This window comes from Falco cherrug, chromosome 15 (genome assembly GCF_023634085.1).
Source record: "Falco cherrug isolate bFalChe1 chromosome 15, bFalChe1.pri, whole genome shotgun sequence".
Taxonomy (NCBI): domain Eukaryota; kingdom Metazoa; phylum Chordata; class Aves; order Falconiformes; family Falconidae; genus Falco; species Falco cherrug.
This window is the reverse complement of record NC_073711.1, coordinates 21,204,363-21,224,477: the sequence shown is the minus strand read 5'-3', so window position 1 is coordinate 21,224,477 and position 20,115 is coordinate 21,204,363. Positions and strand designations below refer to the sequence as shown.

Here is a 20,115-nt window from a genome sequence, read left to right as displayed (position 1 = left end):
GGTGCAGGCCCTCAAGGCCCCTCGCAGCGCAATGAGCAGGGTCTGTGCTCGGCTCCTTCTCCCACTTACACGTGGACACCCGAGCACGGGTGGCAGCCGGAAGGACCAGCGCTCTCCTGTCACCTGTAAGGATCACCTGGAGGAAGCAGAGGCAGTATCACAGCACCTAGCACACTGCCCGCCAGCTGGGCATAGACACGAGATGTTTCCAGTACAGATGCGGTTCAGAATGTTACATTGGAAAGTTTATTTCATGGTTACACGTAGCCTACAGCATTCTTTCACCACTAAAGGTTGTCTGCGTATATGTTACTTGTGAATAGAAATACATGTCTCCAGAAGCAAAGCAAGAACCCCATGATAGAGCTTAGCACCTTTTGATTGCATAGTTTGAAGTTTCCCTGTTGATTCTCTGCACTGTGTTGCTCAAGCAACTACTCCATTATTAATACAAAATCATTTTCAGATCGTTTTTGTAGTCCTGCAAGGAGCAGAAATTGGAAAGGGCAGGTTGCTCCAATAGTGTTAACTCAAAGACTAGACTAAGTTTTTTTTAATATAAAAATATACCAGGTTCTTGAAATTCTCAAGCACAGCACATAAATACTTATGGCTGGTTTCGGGGCTTACAGAGGCTCAGCTGAAAGCATACTAACTCGGAGGCCAGTAACATTCTTTAAAGAGCATTTGCCCAGCCGTTTGACTGCACTGGGGAACTGGTACGTGCCAATTCAGTCGCCGAGCCTGAGGAGCTGCATGCCAGCCGTGTTTGCCTCTGGCTTGCAGCTTCCCACCCGGGCAGGCGCGAGGGAAGCGACTAAAGCTCCCCGGGAAGGCTGTGTCGGGGTTTGCTTCCTCTGCGCCAGGCAGCGCTAGGCAAGGGGCAAGCTCGCACCTACTGAAACCAGCCGCTCGGTACGTGTGGGGCTGACCTGGGCCGTCCTCGCTCGTCAGCGCCAGGAGACAGGGCAGAAGAAGACAGCTACTAGTACAGAGCAGAAAAGGTTTCAGGCAGCGTCATTTTTGCCTCTTAGATCGCTCCAGGGCTGGCTGAAGAACAGAAGTTAGTCATGCTGAGAAAAACTGAAGTCCACGACAGCGGGGCACACCACTCCTCTGAGAGAAAGTGAGTGCGCGGAGAAGTACACAGATGGTAGTGGCCGAGGATGGACGTGAGTAACAGAGTCCTTTATGATGGGGATGTGACTCTTTTCCATCATCTTTGTGCTTCCGTGTCTGTAGGATGTTCCCCAGCCTTTCTCACTGTCAGACTGAACCTTTTTTGGATGCAAAATAGCAGAAAGTAAAGCAATTTTACTGTTGTGAATCCTTTGGGCAGCTCGGATGGCTCTGAGACTTCTTTCATTCCTGAAAGAAAGCAGCAGCTCGTTAGATACAGAAGCTGGTGTGGTTTCTTCTAAAACAAAACTACCTGGTATATAAAGCGTCTCTAGCCGAGCTACATACTTGGGTTCTCTAACCAGCTAGCTTTTCAAGTGTCTTCAGTGGCCAGGGAGCATTTCCTCCTTAACAAACGCTCAGTGTGTCGGCGCTGCCAGCAGCTGGTACTGGCAAGGCCAAAGCTGGGTCGTTCAGCCCTAAAGGGTTTGGTGTCAGAGATTCGGTCTCTCCAGCAAACGCCCCCAAGGACAATAGCTTTTTCTGTACCTGGGAAGTTACCAGATACCTAAATAATACAAGTTTTTGTTAAAAGGAACATTCAAGTACTTCCATCTAGTTGCTGTGCTCAGCCCTTTACCACGCTCTTCAGCGATGACTGCAGGCGGAAGGAGCTGGCTGACAGTCCAGAAACACAGAAAAAGTACTTGTGAGCCTTGGAGTAAAGGTGAAATTGGCACTTCTCGAGTTTGTCTGACAGCAAAGTAATTTTGTTTCAGCTGAGACTTGCACTAGTGATTGACAGAGACCTTGGGAAACAGAGATCACACACTTTCATTCATTTAATAATACTGATCTCTTCAAATGCAGCGTACGCTCATCTTTGCCATTTTTTTATAATGCAAAGTATGACTGACTTCTCAAGTAAGCTAGGAGGGAGGGGGCCTGACCTTTTTTTTTTTGTGATTTCTTTATTAATGTTTAATTCCTTGACATTTTGCTGGGTTGCAATATAACCGGATGAGTATTTTAGAGATCAGTCACAAAAAACCTCCAGTTTGGCAGTGACCTCTCTGCCTTTTCTTTTCTTACTCCTGCTCTAGGTAACATTCCTTTGTAGAACGTGCCAGGGGTTTCACCTTCCATTACCTCGTGCCCTGTAACATAAATACCTTCTGCAGGCCCGTTTCCTATTTTTATTTTGACTCGCTCTTTAAAGTCACCACTCCTCTGCCTTCCCTGGGTCACTCTGCCCTGTCTGAGCGCAGGTTTCGGGGATGTGGTGCTTAACCTGTTCCAGCACTAGGCCGGAGTCCCTGCTGCTCGTGACTCAGAGCAGGAATACTGCCCTCCCTCAGCCGGGAGCACTACACGGAAGAAGTTCCTACACACCTAGGCAGGTCCCCAGGCCTGGGACGCCCAAAGAGGCCCCGTGCGAGGGCGGAGCCTGCCGCTAGAGCCACGCCACTGCTTTTGTTAAGGTCGTCATGTGTCAGAGAAAACCAGGAAAGGGTATTTTATTTACACTCCACCCAACAATTACTGCCGCCTGGCAGTACAGTTCCTTGGCTATGATCAGTCACTTTGCTTTCTGCAACCAGGTTAAATTAACCCTGTGGCTTTCTCTTAATGAAAATTTTGGCTAATACTTTCTTTGAAGTTAAATCAAATACTCTGGAGTTTCAGAGACTGAACAGTCTCTAAGGTAAACTTACGTGTTTCCATATCTCTCCAGTCCTCTCGATCACAACAGTTTGTGATTTATTGACAGGCGATGTAACCTTGTAGTCATCAGACAGGAGACCCAGGATAGGATACTGATTCCTGTACCTGTATTAAAGATATTGAAGAGAGTTGCAAACGTGTAGCCAAATCGTGAACTTGCAGTCATTAATCCCCCCAGACTTCCACTAGTAACCGAGCAGGTAACACAGCCACGGAAACGGCCACCTTAGGTTTTCCTGTCCCGGGAGGATCCAATACTACCGCGACTGTTCCCCTTCAAGTTGAAGGGGCAGCATTAAGATACCTGCAGGAATAACTTGCCTCATAGAGGATACGCGATAGAAAAACAAAAGGATGTATTTTTAAGAAAGGCGAATAACTACATTACTTCTTAGTGATGATGGTTGTTACACCGGGGGACTGACTGCCGGATAATTTCTCATGCTTCAATCTGAAGAGGTCCTGAGAAAACCAAAAGTAAACATTCAAATGAAATAATGTTTTCTGAAGGATTAGTTCACTAAGGTCACAACAATGTATTTGCAGAAATTCTTCTCAAAAAGAAGTCTGTCCTTCCAAAAGGCTGGCCGAGGAACAGCGTTCAGTTACAGAAAATCCTAACCCCGATTCCTGAGCCGGGAGCGTACAAACGAATTCCCAGGAAGCGCCCACCTACAGCCTAACTGGAAGCTTAAGTAGAAGTAAGTTGTGTTATTTTACCTCTTGCTGTTGCTTAATAAAAGCATCTTTCTCTTCCAACATCGATGTCAGTTCCTGCAGCCTTATTTGCAAGTCACTGTTATTTCCTTCTCTCCTTGATATGTCTTGCTGGAATTGGCATAACTGAGCCTGTCAAACGTACGGTGAGGAACAGTTAGGTGTTTGGGGCTCCCTGCCGGTGACCTTTCAGTTTGTCTCTCGATGTTTTGTGGTTTGGGGTTTTTTTCATTAAAATCATGAGCAGTAAAATGCAGTGATTTTCAAATAACAAAGTTGAGCTGCACAGTAAATTCAGAAAGTGCTAACTGGACTAAATTCTGCCCAATATCAATTTAATAGTTCTAAAACTCAGTAAAGCCGGTACGAGACTGAACAAGTTGAACTGGCTTCCAGGGTGGTAAAATTAACTACAATGATTTAAATGAGATTTCCTACATACAATTTTGACTGAGATTTATTTTTGTTTTCTGTTGGGTGTCTTCTGGCTGGTTTCTTTCTTCAGCAAGACACACAAAATATCCCCTTATGAGCCGATTAATCCCTAATTTGTACATCCAAGGAACTGTATTTTTTTTTAAATCACAGTTTTATGTTCTACCATAAGGGTTTCTAAGCCATCATTAGTGTCTATGTATAAAGTAATTACAGAACCAAAAGACACACAAGTACATAGGGCAGATCTTTTGTGTTCCTTAGTTAAAAAAGCATCTGCTTAGGCGCAGTCACGCGAGGTGAAGAACACACACGTGCCAAGTTAAACAACTCACCCTCAGGCTGCGGATCTCACGATCTTTATCCTCTCTCAAGTTATTGATCATCTCCACGTAACGGCTGGAGAGTTCGTCTGTGGTGGTCTGCAGTGTTGGGCTAGAGCAGGTCTACAGAAAACGGAAAGACAGTTTTCATAGGGAACTCCCATACATTAATGCATCCGTATCTGTGCGCAGCCGCTGCCGAACACGGGGTGAGCGAGCCCGTTACCTGCAGCCGGAGGCTCTGGATCTCCTGCTCCAAGGCACGCTTGCAGTACTCCAGTTCCTTCAGCTGACAGTCCTTCTCTCCCTCACTGAGCCGAAGGGAGAGGAGCTGCTCTTCCAGAGAGCGACATCTTGCAGTGCTGTCCCGCAGTCCCTGCTGGAAAGCAGGGGAGTGGAATGAATGCACGGTGATCCTTGGGGAAGCAGCAGGATCACACACGTACACAAACGTGTGCCAGGCAGCAGTTACTTGGAATACTCAAAACTCAGCATACTGTACTTTTCGGCCAACACTAATTACACTGAAAACACGTTTTTAGATTTACCTGTTGCTGACGATTATTCTCTCTCAACGAAGCCAACATAGTTTCATATTCTTTCACTTGAGTATCTTTAAAAGCCAAATCCTTCTTAAGTAAGACACTGTCAGTTTCTAACTTCTGTAAGACAGAAGCGTTTAAGGTCAATAGCTGCAATTTTTCAGTAAATTTCCCATTTTCACAATGCATCATACTAACTAGTAAGTGATGTTTTATAACAGAGAAAATACACAATTTTCTTGAAACGTAGGGGTTTTAACTACATAGCATACAGTTGCCTGTCACTGTAGTATTGTAGACAAAATTACTCATAGTTACTAACGAGAACCCAACAAAAACTCCAAAGCTAAGACCACTGCACTGCACAGGCTCCTTGTTCTGTGTTAAAGGCAGCAGTTAAACCTCCCTCCCCCCCCCAAATGTTGCATTTTGCAAGAGCATGCTGTGGAGTATCCAGCGGTGCCCGGTACTGGGGCTGCTGTGGACGATGTTTCTGCTTTCCCAGCGGTAATTAGCTGCAGTCCGCAGCAGTAGCCACAGAGCTCCAGCTTCCAAACGGGGATGCCTGGACCCTGGGAGAACACTGGAGTTGTTAACTGCTGACAACAGGCTTCCTGTGGAGCGGGAAATACAACTGGCAGGAGTGAATGGAACCAAGGGCTCCCGATTCCTGGACCAGCACTAGTCAACAGGCGCCTGGTGTACGCTCCTTGTGCAGGTGGAAAGCAGAACCCCAGTCCATACATCCGCACAGGGCACAGTATGTACCAGTTCAGAGCCTGAATCGAATCTCACTCGGCAGGGTCCTTCCTTTGCAAGCACTTGGGTTTTTAGGCTTCAGCAAATCACAAACAAACCTCACCCACTGTATGCGTCCTGCAAGTCCATTAATAAACTAGTCACTCTCACTAAAGCAACTGAAGCCTGGACTTCACAATTTAAATTTTATCCCAACAGCTTTCCTACTGACAGGTAAAAAACAGACAAGGCCAAAAGAACTGAAAAATACGGCTTACCCCCAAGTCATCCTGCAAGTGGCGAAGCTCTTCACGTAGATTTTTGAAAGTGGAAAGCACAAGTCTCAAAGATTTATCTGATGTCACTCTCATCTAAGAGGAAAAAATGAAAATGAATACTCCTGAGTAACTAGACAGTGAGATTCAAGCTACAGCACTGGTTTTCATGTTTTGTAAAGGCAGGGGCCAATTCCAATCAGCTGTCTTCAAAGCACTTCGTAAAGAGGTGCACTTTTCCACAGATCCCACTGCTGAGAACATACAGCGCTAGGAAGGAACTAAATAAACAACCATTATCCGAACCTTCCGTTGCTGTCTTACAGCCAAACCCATGTGGCTGGCGGCTGAGAAGGCAGGCTGAGGTGAGGGAGCTAAAGCACAAGACCAGAAGCAGCAGTGGAACCACACCAGGAACGGTTATTAGGGTTTGGTACCGAACATCCTAAGCACACCTCAGAACTCTGCGCTGTGTCACAGGTTTTTAACCAGAACATTTGCAAAAGGCGAGAGCCACCAAGTTAGAAGCATTATGTGTAGCTGGCAACTGATACCCCGTTCAGCATTCCATCAATCACCTACGGCTTGCCTTTAGCTTTTAAAGTAGTAATAGACAACACATGCAAGTAAAAAGGTGGAAGTTCTGTGTTCTCTAACCTAAAGCCAAGATGATTTCCAGCAAAACAAAACCACAAAAAACCACCTGTAAAGCTCAGTTTAGAATACACAAGTAGTCTGGAACCAACTGCCACAACATGCCACTTGAGGCCACCTGTCTTGATTCCATACCACTTACACTGGACACAAAGGAGTAAGCAGAATATGGAGTGAAGTACGTCGTGTGCATGTAAGCCCTGGTACGTGTAAGCCAGCTTCTACTGTTGCGAGTTACTGTACCACACGCCCTCCACCCCGCTCACGTACCTGGAGGAGATAACGAATCTGCTGCTTTGTTGCCTCAGACAGTCCTTTGGGAATTAAATCTTCAACATCTTCAGTCTAAGTAAAGAAGAGAGGAAAGGGGAGACATCTTGATTAAGGGTTTTGTCTGGCAGATCATAATGTGGTTTCTTCATTATTTACACAGTTCTACTATGAGAAACATGTTTAGTACGAGGCAAGTAAGAATGAAAATAGATCAAAGTGTATCCAGAAGATTTCCAAACTCTTTATATATGTGGCATACAAAAACTGAGATGAAGTGATACATGAGGCATATATTCAAATCATTAAGTTTAACATTTATTTTAAAAGCAGTATTCAAAACAATCCTCTCGAAATAACAGCTGATGCTCAAACAGAACGCCCAGCACTTGGTGACTGGAGCAAACCTCCTGTTTCTAAACAGTGAACGGACTGTCAATAAACAAGAGATGACCAACCCATCACAGGAGATGCTGCCAGTGATTAAGTGGCATTGCTTCATGTAGTTTAATCCTACACAAGTATTTCTGCCATATACACCCAATGCCTTTAAAGATCAGAGGTGCTGATCATTCTGTCACGGCCTGATTCACAAAAATGAGCTTTCTGGAGACTTGGGCAGTCTGTTCTCTCAGCTTAGGTTCCTCTCCTTTCTGCGAGAGGCAATACGCTTCACTTCTTGGGAGCACACGGCAGCACACGTGCCTGAACAGCAGCTTTATTGGCAAGAGCATGGAAGATCCTTCAGAGAAAAGCACTCTGCGTACTGAAAGTACATGTAGTGGTGGTTGGTTTATACTGAAACCATTACAGGCACAACAGGAAAGACTTCCAAAATCTGACTCTCGTACTGGAATAATGCAAATGATTCAAGTTTTCTTTCAGTATTACCACATTTGCAAATACACGCCTAGCAGTAGGTTTCAGTCTCCGAATGTTATTAACAAGCAGGAACCTTTAACTAACAAAGAACAACATCCTTAATTTAAACTGGGTTGGTTAATTTGCATGAAGAGCCACATTAACACTGCATGTTAGGGAATGGCTTGCTCAGAGCACACCTGATGCTTACCTGACACGTAAACTCGATGTCATTGTTCCTGTAAAACAGACAAAATCCAGGGAACCAGTTAACACAAAGCTCCGGGAGAACTTTTAACAATTCATACCCACATTCGCAACTATAAGAAGATGATCAGGTTACGAGCTGTTACCTTCCTTTTAAGGTGCCAGGCAACATGCACTATTAAATACAACTCCGTGTAGAAATCTCCGAGGAGACCGGAACACTAAGAGCAGTACAGTTAACACAGGCTAACCATCTCCATTTCTTTGGGCAGTTAACCCCATTATGTTTGGTTAACCCAATTACATTCTTAATAGGCTGGGTAATGGTTTACCCAGAACTATGCTGCAATGTATTGACATGCCCGAAGTGTTTACTTGGCAGCATCAGGTTTTTGTGATGCTTAAATTCCACTTTTCCCCTGCTGTGGGACCATTTTCCTATTTCAGTAACCTCAGAAAGCACCAAAGGAGCCTGGCAGCGAGGGGGAAAGCGTGAGGGAACGGTGGTTGGGAGGGAAGGGCGAGGACATTGTGAAGACTCAGATTACTGGCTGCTGTGAATCTGCATTTCTTTTCAAAGACAGTCCATAGGGCTCTGCAGAATACACACTTAACGTTAATTTGTGTGTAAATACTGAGCTTTATGCCTTACGGTGGCCATCTCCTAATCCAGGACATGACATAACACAACGCCGTGACAGAAACAAAGGAACATTGAGGGGTCTGGGATATTTGGGTTATTTATATATTGGGTTATGTATATTTATCATTAAATACACATCAGTGCATGCTGTAAGTGTACTTGTTTGCTCTATGTGCAGACGGGCATGGGATACGTAACTCTAGTGCGTACAGTCTAAACAACTTGAATTTACTTGGCTTACTGCAATTTTATGCCCCGAGTTACTCAGCAGATTAGATCAATGTGTAAAATACAGTCAATTCTAGTTGTTAGGGAAGAAAACAAAAACAACTTGCTGACAGCACTGTCCTCTCAACTGTGCACTGCTAGCATTTCTGGAATACAAAAACAACAGAACAGACAGAATGCCAGTACCTTCCTATCTTTTCCACATGCTGTAGTAAACAACTGTACAAGTCGTTGGTTTTGCGGTTCAGTTCAGCAAGGAGCTCCCCGAAGTAGCGGCAGTCCAGCTGGTCACCATTTTCCTGAGAGCAGTTCACCTAGCAGAAGATATGCAAAAAGGTCACAACTGAGTTCCCTTCTTTGGGATGAAAGGTGAACATGAAAATGCTACAAATATGATAGTTTTGGTTTTGTTTGCTCTTACTAAGTTGCAATTTGTTTTTCTTTTCCTTGGTATTGAGTCTTTCATGTCTTCTGGTTTTCAGTACACTATACAGAAATTACTTCTTTTACAACAACAAGAAATATGCAAAGTAGTATCTCCTGCAGCATCTTCACCATTATGCTAACGTGGAAACCGTTGGGAATTGGGTATCTCATTAACAGACGTGCTTCCATAGCTGTGGTGGATAAAACGCCTGTGGGCAGCACCCAGATAAAACCAGCTGGGTTCAAGATTCCCCACTGCAAAGATGGTATTTGTATTGCCCCAGTTCAAACGTTTACGTTTGTGAATAGAAGAATTTCAGCCACGACCCAAACAGAGCGTACCCGAGTTGCTTTACGGGAGCATCTGGCTCGGGAAGATTCCGCAGAGGTCTAACGCTGCTGTCACCAAGTGTCTTTGCCCTGCTCCCTGCGCACTGTGTGGATGCCCAGGAAGGCCGGCTACGCTGCCAGCTGCACCGACAGCACGCACGGACAGCACGCTGCCTGCACCCCTCAGAAACTCCCGAACTTGCAAGCTGCTGGAAAATGAAGGGCAAAGGAAGCCAGTTTTGTGCTTCCAGTGAATCTGTGTCAAACACTTCTACACCAAACTGAAATACATTTGAAGTCCTTACTGAAGGGTTTAGGTAGGAAGCGATCCTGAAGTGATGTATGCAGAGTTTATAAAGTTACATATCGTCTCTCCAGAGCTACAGGCACAGGCCTTGCGTTACTGATCTTTGTTGTGTGACAACTGACATGAAAGCTGACTCGGTCAAGGGGTAACACTCCCAGACAAGGAAAACAAACAAACCAGCATGGCTTAACACATTTAGAAGGTAAGAGAAGGACGATCAGTCAGTACACCTAAGCACAGGTCAGTGCCAGCTAGAAACAGGATACAATATCTAAAAGAGCTTTTTTTTTTTTTTTTTTTTTTTGTTTCCTTAACAGCATGTGACAAAGTCTTGGACAGTCCTAGACAACATCTGCAGTCACAGTATACCAAGAAGTTGCCTGCAACAGACAAACTCTACTGTTTACTTTACAATGGTGCTTAATTACTATGAGTTTAAACAAAAACTTTTGAGATTGGAGATAGCAAATTTATGTGCCTGTGTATTATTCATACTCTGAACAGTAAAGCATTCAGAAAATCATTCTTACCGGTTCACAGGTTTGAACTGTTACCCTCCTCACTGTGTTTCCTCTGCAGTCATCACTCACAGAGACTGGAATTATTTCACAAGGGCTGCTGGTCTGTGTCTGTTGGCACTGGTGAGTGACCTGGGACTGCTCGGAGTGCTGGGCCACATGGCACTGATCGGCTGCCTGGGGAATCTGACACTGGTGGGAAAACTGATACTGCTTCTCCTAGAAACAAGAATGGATTTTTTCAAGCTGCTAGACACATCTTGATGAGATAGAAGCTTAATACGAATATATAAATGAATGAAATGTGGTTTTACTTGGAAAGACTGGTGACAGTTTCAGATATTTTAATAATCCTAATAAAGTTGCTTTTTTTCCTAATTGAACGTGAGTTTGCCTCACACTTTCATACTTTAAGGTCATGATCCACCAACTCCTCAAAATTTTAGTAGCTGCACATGAAAAGCACAGAAGAGACACCTTTCCCGAGTTGTATATTTCAGTATGTTGTTACTCCCAACATACTCAAAGCAACGGGAACCTCCAGTATTTAACTTAAATCATGTGTCTCTTGTTTCATGAAGTATTTTAGAGATTAAAAAGGAGCACCAGTTGGAACTACTTACTGTGTTTTCATCGTTTCAGAAAAAAACTTGCATGGGAAATGGCTCAAGGCATTTCCTCTATAAATGCTTTCAGCAATTCCAGAGTCAGAGCGTACAGTACATACGGACACCTGTCTTTGCCTCATCTGAGAAAAGTGCTGTTTACAATACACTGACCAAAACAATAAACTAGAAACTAACCTGTGTTCCAGTCAAAACACTGAAAATTACTGATTTCAGCAAACTTGTTTGTCTAGATCATGGCTTTTACAAGTTTACTTCAAAAAATCACATATTCTGCTTCAAAGTATATAAATGCAAATCCTTCAACGCTGACATGCTACAGATCCGAGGAGGTTTTACAGCAGGTTTTGGAAGGGCTGCACACCCGTTGGCAGTCACAGCACAGTGGGTGCACTTCCAACACTTTTTCATTTCACCTGAAAGAAATCTAGTTGCATGGCCCCAGCCCACGGTGCAGCGTAAAAATCAAATTCGTCAAAACTTATACTCCCGATTTGACTTGAATCTAGATATACCCTGGGTAACAGAGCACATAGAAATACGGTTTCCAGGACTAGATTCCACACTTTTTTTTATTGTGGGGTTTGGGGTTTTTTTTTACACCATCTGTGGGAAAAAAGCTATTATTCATTATTACTACTTTCCCCCCCCGCCCCCCCCCCTTTCCACTCCAGAGAACGGGTATTACAACTGATTTATCTAAAATCCAGAACAGCACAAAAACTTCAGTTTTAAAAAACAAAACCAAACCCAGACAAGAGAAATCGGACTGAAATACCCTTCATTTCAGGTTTTTTCCTGTTGAAAACCATGTTTCAGAGCAATAAAAAAAGAATAGTATTTTTGTTATTGACAGAACACCATTCCAAGATGAAATTTCAGACAACTTTGTCAAATGTATTTTTTCAAGAATGAGGGAAAAAATTTTTTTTTCAATTCAGTTTTTGTACAAATTTATATTGGTAATTTTGTTGTGGAGCTACTGCAAGAAACTAATTATCACTCAGTATTCAGACTGACAGTGCTTACGATACAACAACCATTTTCATTGTTGGTCTGAAATACATTTTTAATAAAAAAGTAGCGAATGTTCCAACTTCTGCTGTCCTTACAGAGACACTTTCATTACTTTAAGAATGTCCCCTGTACCTCAACAAGGCAATTCTCAGGTTGACAATAGTCCCGCCCCACCCCCCAAAAACATTAATTTTCTGCTACCATCTCAATTTTCTTTTGCAGTAGGTAATATAAACAACCAACTTACTTGGTGGGGATTTAATAGCTCATATTTTCTTATTGTCTTTTCATAGATGACATTATTTCCAGGAAAGAAGTTGCCCCCTCTAAGAAATGGGGATAATGGCTCCTGTAAAGCATTTTAATAAAAACATTCATAAATGTTGTCAAGCAGCAAATTCAAAATCAGTGTAATTTTGCCTAAAAAAATACAAGGTATTTTTATAATTTGAAGACACATATACTTCGAGATAATTTGTTGAGATATGTGCATTTGAGTGTGTGTCTGTTTGGAAACAAACCACTGTGCTTCCATCTAGACTCAAACAGTTAGAAATCAATCTGTGCTAGCAGTACGACTGAAGGATATTAACAGAGACTTAACTGCTGAGAGGTGGGAAGCCTGACTGGCAATTCCATAGGATTTTCAATCCCTAATCATTTCATCTCTCACCATCAGCGATACGGGCCACGTGATTTCAAAATATTCAGCATCCACAGATGGAAACAGCTGAGCACTTTTACCAAATCAGGGTAAGGGAGGAAGAGTTACACAAGCAGAACACCAGCACTAAGCAGTTCTCCTACCTGATCAGGATTCTCAATAATAATCCTTCGAACAGTGCCCTGCAAGGAAGAAAATAAGCAACGATTCAGTGATTCCTGTGCTTCAATCTCTAAAACCTTTTATGCTCAAGAGTTCAGGCTCACATGGATTCCCAAAGTAATCTGAATATGGTCATCAGCTGTAAACTTCCTGAGATCCACTGGCCGAAACCCCCAGAAGTGTTGCAAAGCCAGGGCCTTCCCACCCCGAAGGAGATGCCCCACGTACAGCGTGGCAGCACACAACCTGCAACTCTCAGTTTTGAGAGTGTTTTTTCTCCGTCACCTCTTTGCGGGTCTGAAGGAGTAAGTCCTTATTTTCTGTAAGTGCCGACAGAACAGGATACAAATCCAAGCTGACATACTGGACTAGGTCTTCAAGGATCCCATGTCCCTATTCCACAGACACTGTCTTTCATGTCACAAACCAAGGTCAGCTGCTGTAAATAGATGTGCATCTTAAAGACTTTTTCTTTCACCAAGGGAAGAAAACTTGTATTTTGCTTAGACACTGAAATGAAAGGGCAGAGGAACTGCCAACAAACCACGGCAGGTTTGCACCCAGCAGTGACAACTGTTTCAAAAAGTGGTCACAAAATTCCAAAATTGACACTTAAGAACAAAGATGACCATGTGGAAAATCTGCACATTCTTGAATGAAAACTTAAATAGGCCTTTTTAAGCTACAGAAATCCACAAGTGGCAGCAGTCTTGTTCATTTTCAAATAGATTTTTTTTCCCCAGCACTGTCTACAAACTACTGCGGACACTGACTTCCATTCTGTGGACCACCACCAGTTGTAACAAATCATACACATCGCTTGAAGTCTCCACATTTTGTTCTTTATCCAAGCAAGTAAAATTCCCACTGAATCTTATCAAAGGACTGGGCAATCTGTTAGTTTACAGCACACTATTTATTCTTCCTCACTGTACAAACTTCCATTTTCATAATAAAACATTTCTTCCTTTAACCCATGGGCAGTGCTTGGGAAGTTTATATTACTGCAGTTGTCTCGGAGACATCCCTAGCTGGGTGAGAGCGGCTCTGAAGCAGGTCAGGTTTCCAGTTGTGAACTGTTGCGTAACTGTAGAAGCCTGAAGCGTTTTTCCCTATCTCCCAAGAGTGAATCATAACAGCACCAGGAAAGATAAACCAAAGTAGAAAAGAAACTGTTTGAGCAGCAATCATAGTAATTAAGAAATCTCAAAATTGTAACTGCTGCAGAAAACTTAGAAAGCTGCTTACTCCTCCATCCAGATACCGCGTACTTGAGGTAGGCCCATCGAGGAAGGGACCCCCCCGACACCAACAGAAAACTCTGTACTGGGATATTGACACCAAAAGGAGACAATATGGAGGTCTACAACGTACAGCCCAATTCCTACATCACTCTGACACCTACAGAATTTGAAGTAAAATACTTCAAAAATGAATGCCCACTGGCACTTCCATCACACCAGTTTCACAGCAGGCGTACCCCTGACTCCCAGTCGCTCCTCTGACCCAGACGAGGCAGCTCCAAGCTTTGCACCGAGCCTGTCCGTCCTGGAGCACTCTGGTGCTACAATACCAGCACCATGGGAGAGCAGGAATTGTTCCTATTCGGAGCTGACAACCATTGTACAGCACATGAAAATGAGACGAGCATTCTGCATGAAATTACATTTTCAATGCACTGAAAAGTTGGAACAAACCTGGCGGAACTAAATGCTGCTGCCACAGGGCTTTGGAATACGTAACTCACACTGACTTGTTCAGAGACAATAACATGTAAAATTATTTTATCTAGTTACCTACATGTTCTCAGAGGAATACACTCAGAAGTGAGAAGACTGCAGCATTTTAAGTTGAAATATACTTTTGTAATATTCAAAAAGGGCAGTCTAATCATATGTGGAATACTATACAGAACCTAAGAACTTTTTCTTTTTTTTTGGATAACATTATGCTTATATTTAAGATACCCAAACTCTTTCATTTCCAAAGAACTCCGGTGCAGACACATTTCCCTCGCTCCTTTACAAACACGGGCTTGCCTGCGCTTCCTCCCACACCAGCCAAGCAGGCTGGACAGGAAAGGAACAGAGAAGCCAGAAACCGGGTGACTGCACCAGCCTGAACTGCCCCCAGGCAGCTCCCGGCAGGGCACAGGGGATGCCACCCCCCAGGCCCCGGGGGCCCATCCTTCACTTGTGCAAGTGTGCTGCAGGGGGTACGCTGTGATGGAAGATGACCTCGAGCTATTTTCAGGTTTCCACCATTCCAAGGGGCACAGCTCAGGCTACTCTCTGATGTCCTACAGTGCTCTGGAGATGTAGTATTTTGTAACTGAAAGAAGGGAGGGTGGGGTTTTAAAGGGGAGAGCCCAGTGCTACCGTGGATTTCAGTGGCGCAACTGGGTTTGGGATTTATAACTGCCTCAGCAGTCATTCTGGGTCTGTTTATAGGATCATTTCGAAAGGTATACGCTAACACTTCCATAATGATTTTTGCTAGTCTTCAAGATCTTTAAATAAGATCTTTAAATTCTAAAATAAGCATTTGATAGGTTTATCCAGTTATTGCATGTAAATTTTATGCAAAAACAATCAGTATACTAACTTTTATTTCAACAGGTTTCCCTCATCTTCAGCCAAACCATCGATTAAGGTGAGAATTTAATCTCTGTCAAAACCTTTTACCTGTAAGGTATTGTCTTGTAAATTACGAGCGATCCAAGTCAGCTAATCCCGATTTATGAATTACGTTTGGCAGCTGAAATGCAGAAATGGCAAGCTACATTTGGAGGTTGTTTCAAACAATACAGCCCAATCTGACAAGCTGGTTGATACTATACCATTCTCGCAGTGGGAGGTGAAAGTCTTTAGCGCTTCACAGCACCAGCCCTTGAAAAGGTCTTACAAAATTTCTCACAATGGGTAGACAACGCCTACAAAGGCTTTCAGGATTTTGCCTCCTGCACTGACAGCAGGCATCTCGTGTGTGCCTTTTCCTATATTATTTTTTCATGACTGTGGTGAAAGCATTCATACATGTAAGCTGTCCTGGAAGAGAATGTATTCCAAACATTCTTCATTTAGATCAAGCAGACAAGAGCAAAATTTGCCGTGAATTACTCCAGACAAAACTTGCCATTTCTGGGAGCAGCATTTGGCTTCCACATCAAGGATAAAAAGACAGAATCCTGAACCACAAAACAGACCACCATGTGTACTATTTGCACACGCTAGTTTTGAATTTACCTTCCTTCTAGCTTATTAAAAATGTGCATAAATACAATGGAACACACCAACCACGTGACTAAATAGTAAGTGTATCAACAGTGATGCAGACATTTTTTATCACTTATCTACAAAAGCTCTGCAGAAGTTCATTACATATTGCTCAAAGACAGCCCTTGCCTTATCAACAGTAAGAAGCTTACACTACACCTCCAGGCTGCCATTAACTGAAAATTCTAATGTTAAATTAAAACATCTGTGTGAGTTAGGTATCACTACGTTATTCAGTTCATGCAGCTATACACGATCTGCACAAAGGACAACTGAATCACCTCTTTGAAAGCTTCCTACACTCTTCCCAGCACTTCCTCCTCACAACTCCATTCAGCACCAAGTACGCAACTTCTGTCTACTCCCAGCTGACTTCCCTGTTACTCTTCTTCTTTAATCATGTCCTAATAATCTGTATTAAGCACCTTCCCTCTCCACCATTAAAACTGCAGTCCACACAAAGCCTGATTTGAACTACACCCTCTTTTGTCTTTAATCCAGCAAAACGCTTCAGCAAGAAATTATTTTTCATCAGCACGACTTAATGGATTCAGTGACTAAAACAGAAGTTGGAATTAAACATACTTCATAGAGCAGAGACAACATTTGAGCCTGTAATCAAATTGTTCACAAGCTTATCTAAGTAGAGGAAGCCTGAGACTGCAGTATTTATTCTAATGAATATTTAATTAATTGAACTCCATTCAGACTATCATCTAAGCTAGCTGAGCAGATCACTTATCTGGAAGGTGAGACCCGTGTTTACACTCCTGCCCTACGTCTTTCGGGAGAGGGATTAACAGCTTTGATACAGCGGGAATGAGTCTGTCAGACCCAAGCCACGTAAAGCTGTTAGCGAAGCCGCTCACTTTCCAGAATTTAGCAGAAGCCATCCTGCAGAAGGCAGCCCTTAAACTATGCAAATATGGCTTTAAAAGGAAATCAGATTTCACATTGATCTTAATTCCTATTCTTTTTCAGAGATAAGTATGTTTATACCGCAGGAAAGAAAATTAAACAGGGGTTCAACTGAAACAAACATACATTATGGTATCGAGTACAGCATACCAGTGCCACTTCTACTAATGACAGCCTGAGGTATAAGAGAAAAAAATGGATAAGAATAAATTCTCATCTCCTTTTCTCCTTTTTAGTCGAAGCTGTTCTTAAGCCACTGGTTCCTAGTTTTAAGATTTAGCCAAGATATCAATCACACATTGTTAAAATTCCATTAACTTATTCAAGCCATTCCCTGAAGACGCACACAACGTGCCGAGCACATCGCGGGTGGCCGATATCGATTTAAAACAAAATCCAGGACTTGCCAACAGGAAACTGACACGGGCCTGACCGATCCGCTCAAAATTAAACGGGAAGGGGAAGTCCAAAGGAGAACCCGCCTGAAGGGCAGTGGGTCACAGGGGGCTCCTCAGGCGCCAAGACCCGGCCGGGCCGCGGGCGCCCCTCAGCCGCCTGCCCCGCTCCCGCCGCTGCGGCCCCGCAGGCCCACAGCCCACCCGCCATTAACGGATTAATTAAACGGCGCCTTTGGGGTACAGAGGCCGCCCGAGGCGAAGCCCCGCGGCCGGGCCCCTCAGGGCGGCGCGGTCCGGCCCTCCCCGCCGCAGCCCGCGCTCCCCCGCCGGGGCGGCACAGCCATCGTCCCCGTCCCCCCCCTCCCCCCGAGAGGGGTTTTGTGGCCGGGCCGCGTGTTTTCAAAGTCCGCCAGGGCCACGACCGTGTCCCCTCCGCTCAGCCTGAGGTAAAACCACTTTTTCAAAGCACACCCCGGGCACAGGCAGGGCGGCCCGCGGGCCCCCCGTCCCGCCCCGACCCCGCTCCCCACCGGGCAGCCCCGCAGCCGCCTCGAGCCCGGGGCGGCCTTCGGCTTCGACGCCGCCCCAGCCCGGGCGGCAGCGGGGCACGGCGGCGCAGCCCGGGGCGGGCGGCGGGGCCGGAGACCCGGCGGCAGCCGCCGTACCTGTTGCAGCGGGTCGCAGCCGGAGCCGACTTGCTGGTAGCCGTGCGCGCACTCCAGCGGCGAGGCCGCCCGGGAGGAGCAGGACGCGGCGCTCACCCGCCGGCAGCCGGGGCCGTAGGTCCGCACCCGGTCGCACGCCGGGCTGCTGTCCTGCGGCTGCTGGGGCGCGGGCTCGAAGCACGGCAGGGGCCGCGGCGGCTCGGGGCAGGGCGGCGGCTCCCGGCACGGCGGGGGGCGCGGCGGCGGCGGCGGCTCCGGGCAGGGCGGGGGCTCCCGGCAGGGCAGGGGCCGGGGCAGCGGCTCCGGGCAGGGCAGGGGCCGCCGGGCGGCGGGGAGCGTGCTGTAGTGCTGCTGGCGGCGGTAGTAGTGGTGCTGCTGCTGCTGCAGGTGCGGGGGCGGCGCGAGGGGCTGCAGCTGCTGCTGGCCCCCGTACATGGCGGCCGTGGGCCGCGCCGCGCTCCGGCCCGCCGGCTCCGGGGCGGCAAATACAGAAGGCGGCTGGGGCAGGCCGGGGATTAGTACCTGCGGGAGAGCCGCGCCTAGGCCGGGACACACCTCCGGCGGCAGGGCCCGGGCCGCCTCCCCCGCCCCGGGCAGCGCGCCCGCCGCTGCCGCGCACCGGGACTCGCCCGGCCGCCGGCGGGAGGGCGCAGCGGGGGCGCGCCGGGCCGGGCCGGGGGGGCAGGCGGCCCGGGCTTGCTTTGCCGCACGGGCACCTTCCCCGGCCGCCTTCGGGTCCTGCCTGGCCAAGCACTCAGAGGAGCAGACACCGCCCTCGGCTCCCGGCGGCGGGTACGGCACCGCGCGGAAACCCCGCTAATGGAAAAAGCAGAGAATAAAGCGTGACACTGTTTAATAGAGCCCGTTGTTATTAACCTGTTTGCAGCGCGTGTAGGGGGAGCGCAAATGCATAGTTCGCAGCCTGAAACCGCCCTAGCAGTAAGCTACGAAGTCCCCGCGGAGCCGCCCGCCGCGCAGCGAGCCCCCGGTGGGGTGCCCGCCGCTCCCTGCGCGCCCCCCTGCGCGGCGCCCAGCCCGCCCCGGTGCCACCGCCCCAGAGCTCGCTCGTACGGAAGAACGGCAGCTCCAGTTAGTTTCTCAATCCGGCATATTTTGGTTCGGGTTCCTTTGGCTGCATCGGGCAAGCCCCAGCTGAGAACGTAACTATGTTCTGCAAGGTAATGTAGCAATAACATAATTGTAGAAACTTGTGTAATAAATATTGCTCGTAATAATAAACCTTAGATTCTTAATTTTGTCAGTTTGTTTCCCCTACATGCTTACTATGCTTCAAAGTCACGCAGAACAAAAAACAGTGTGTGCAGTACCTCGTGCTAAGCAAAACACCTGTGACGCAGTTGAGCAACACCTGCTGCGTTTCATTCTACACGGTGTTACGTTGGCTGTTCACTGAAAGCTCCGTCTCAAATTAAAAAGAGCCCACAAAGCTCTTCAACAGGTACTTGGGAAGCTATGAATTTTAGGATGAGGTCCTACAACAATTCCGTATTTACAAAACAGTTTTTAAAAGACCCTCTCTTGGACAGCAACAAAACATAGTTACAACAGCCCAGTCTTTACACAACCCATAAGAATTGTTTTATGCTTAGGTAGGAAACTACAGTGATACTCCTGGGGGGGGGGGGGGGGGGGGGGAAGCTGCTGTGATGTAGAATACAGCAAACATGGTTGGTTAGCCAGCTCAAGAATCTTACCAGCGTGCAGTATATACTGCCCTGTTTAATAGTGTCCTGGAAGTTTCTTACAAGGGTCAGCAGAAAGCAAGCCCTCGGTCATCCTATTGTAATGGAAATACGAAATAACCTCCAGAAAAGTCTGTAGATGTGGTGAGGATTATTGGAGTCATAAATAATAACAGCAGTAATATATGCACAGTGATCTGTACTAGTTAATGAAGAGCCTCAAACACGGCATTGGAATTTTAATGTGACCAAAGCTTTATGTACATCTGAAACCAAGAATGATACTGTGTTCTGTATCTCACGGGGCGCTAACCTGTTCAGTATGAGTTCTTGCTGTCCTTGCTGTCCCAGCCAGGAGGAACAAAACAG

The 20,115-nt window shown here is 46.0% G+C and overlaps 2 protein-coding genes across 10 annotated transcripts in view; one reads left to right on the top strand and one right to left on the bottom strand.

The window, feature by feature from the left end:
* Window positions 1-10,696, top strand: part of ZNF711 (zinc finger protein 711) — a 61,661-nt gene extending 50,965 nt beyond the window's left edge. For 6 of the 7 annotated variants that reach the window (XM_055727182.1, XM_055727185.1, XM_055727184.1 and 3 more), the window contains 3 exons: window positions 1,035-3,545; window positions 9,220-10,002; window positions 10,118-10,696. The gene's annotated coding sequence lies outside the window, so the exon portion shown is untranslated. The remainder of the gene's footprint in view (window positions 1-1,034; window positions 3,546-9,219; window positions 10,003-10,117) is intronic. The other variant, XM_027800530.2, reaches the window with a different exon arrangement.
* On the bottom strand, window positions 224-18,557 carry POF1B (POF1B actin binding protein). 3 transcript variants are annotated; one of them, XM_055727189.1, is made up of 15 exons: window positions 18,044-18,557; window positions 12,769-12,807; window positions 12,209-12,310; window positions 10,331-10,537; window positions 8,924-9,051; window positions 7,871-7,898; window positions 6,799-6,873; window positions 5,878-5,970; window positions 4,868-4,981; window positions 4,546-4,698; window positions 4,332-4,442; window positions 3,565-3,693; window positions 3,233-3,306; window positions 2,835-2,949; window positions 224-1,368 (listed from the first exon to the last, which is right to left on the bottom strand). In XM_055727189.1, the coding sequence occupies exons 1-15, from the start codon at window positions 18,476-18,478 to the stop codon at window positions 1,363-1,365; spliced, it is 1,809 nt and encodes a 602-aa protein (XP_055583164.1). In that variant the 5' UTR covers window positions 18,479-18,557; the 3' UTR covers window positions 224-1,362. The 3 variants fall into 3 exon arrangements, with proteins under 3 accessions (XP_055583164.1, XP_055583162.1, XP_055583163.1); XM_055727187.1 differs by lacking the exon at window positions 224-1,368 and having other exon boundaries at window positions 2,818-2,949; XM_055727188.1 differs by lacking the exon at window positions 224-1,368 and having other exon boundaries at window positions 2,818-2,949; window positions 4,546-4,695.
* Between the last annotated feature and the right edge of the window lie 1,558 nt (window positions 18,558-20,115).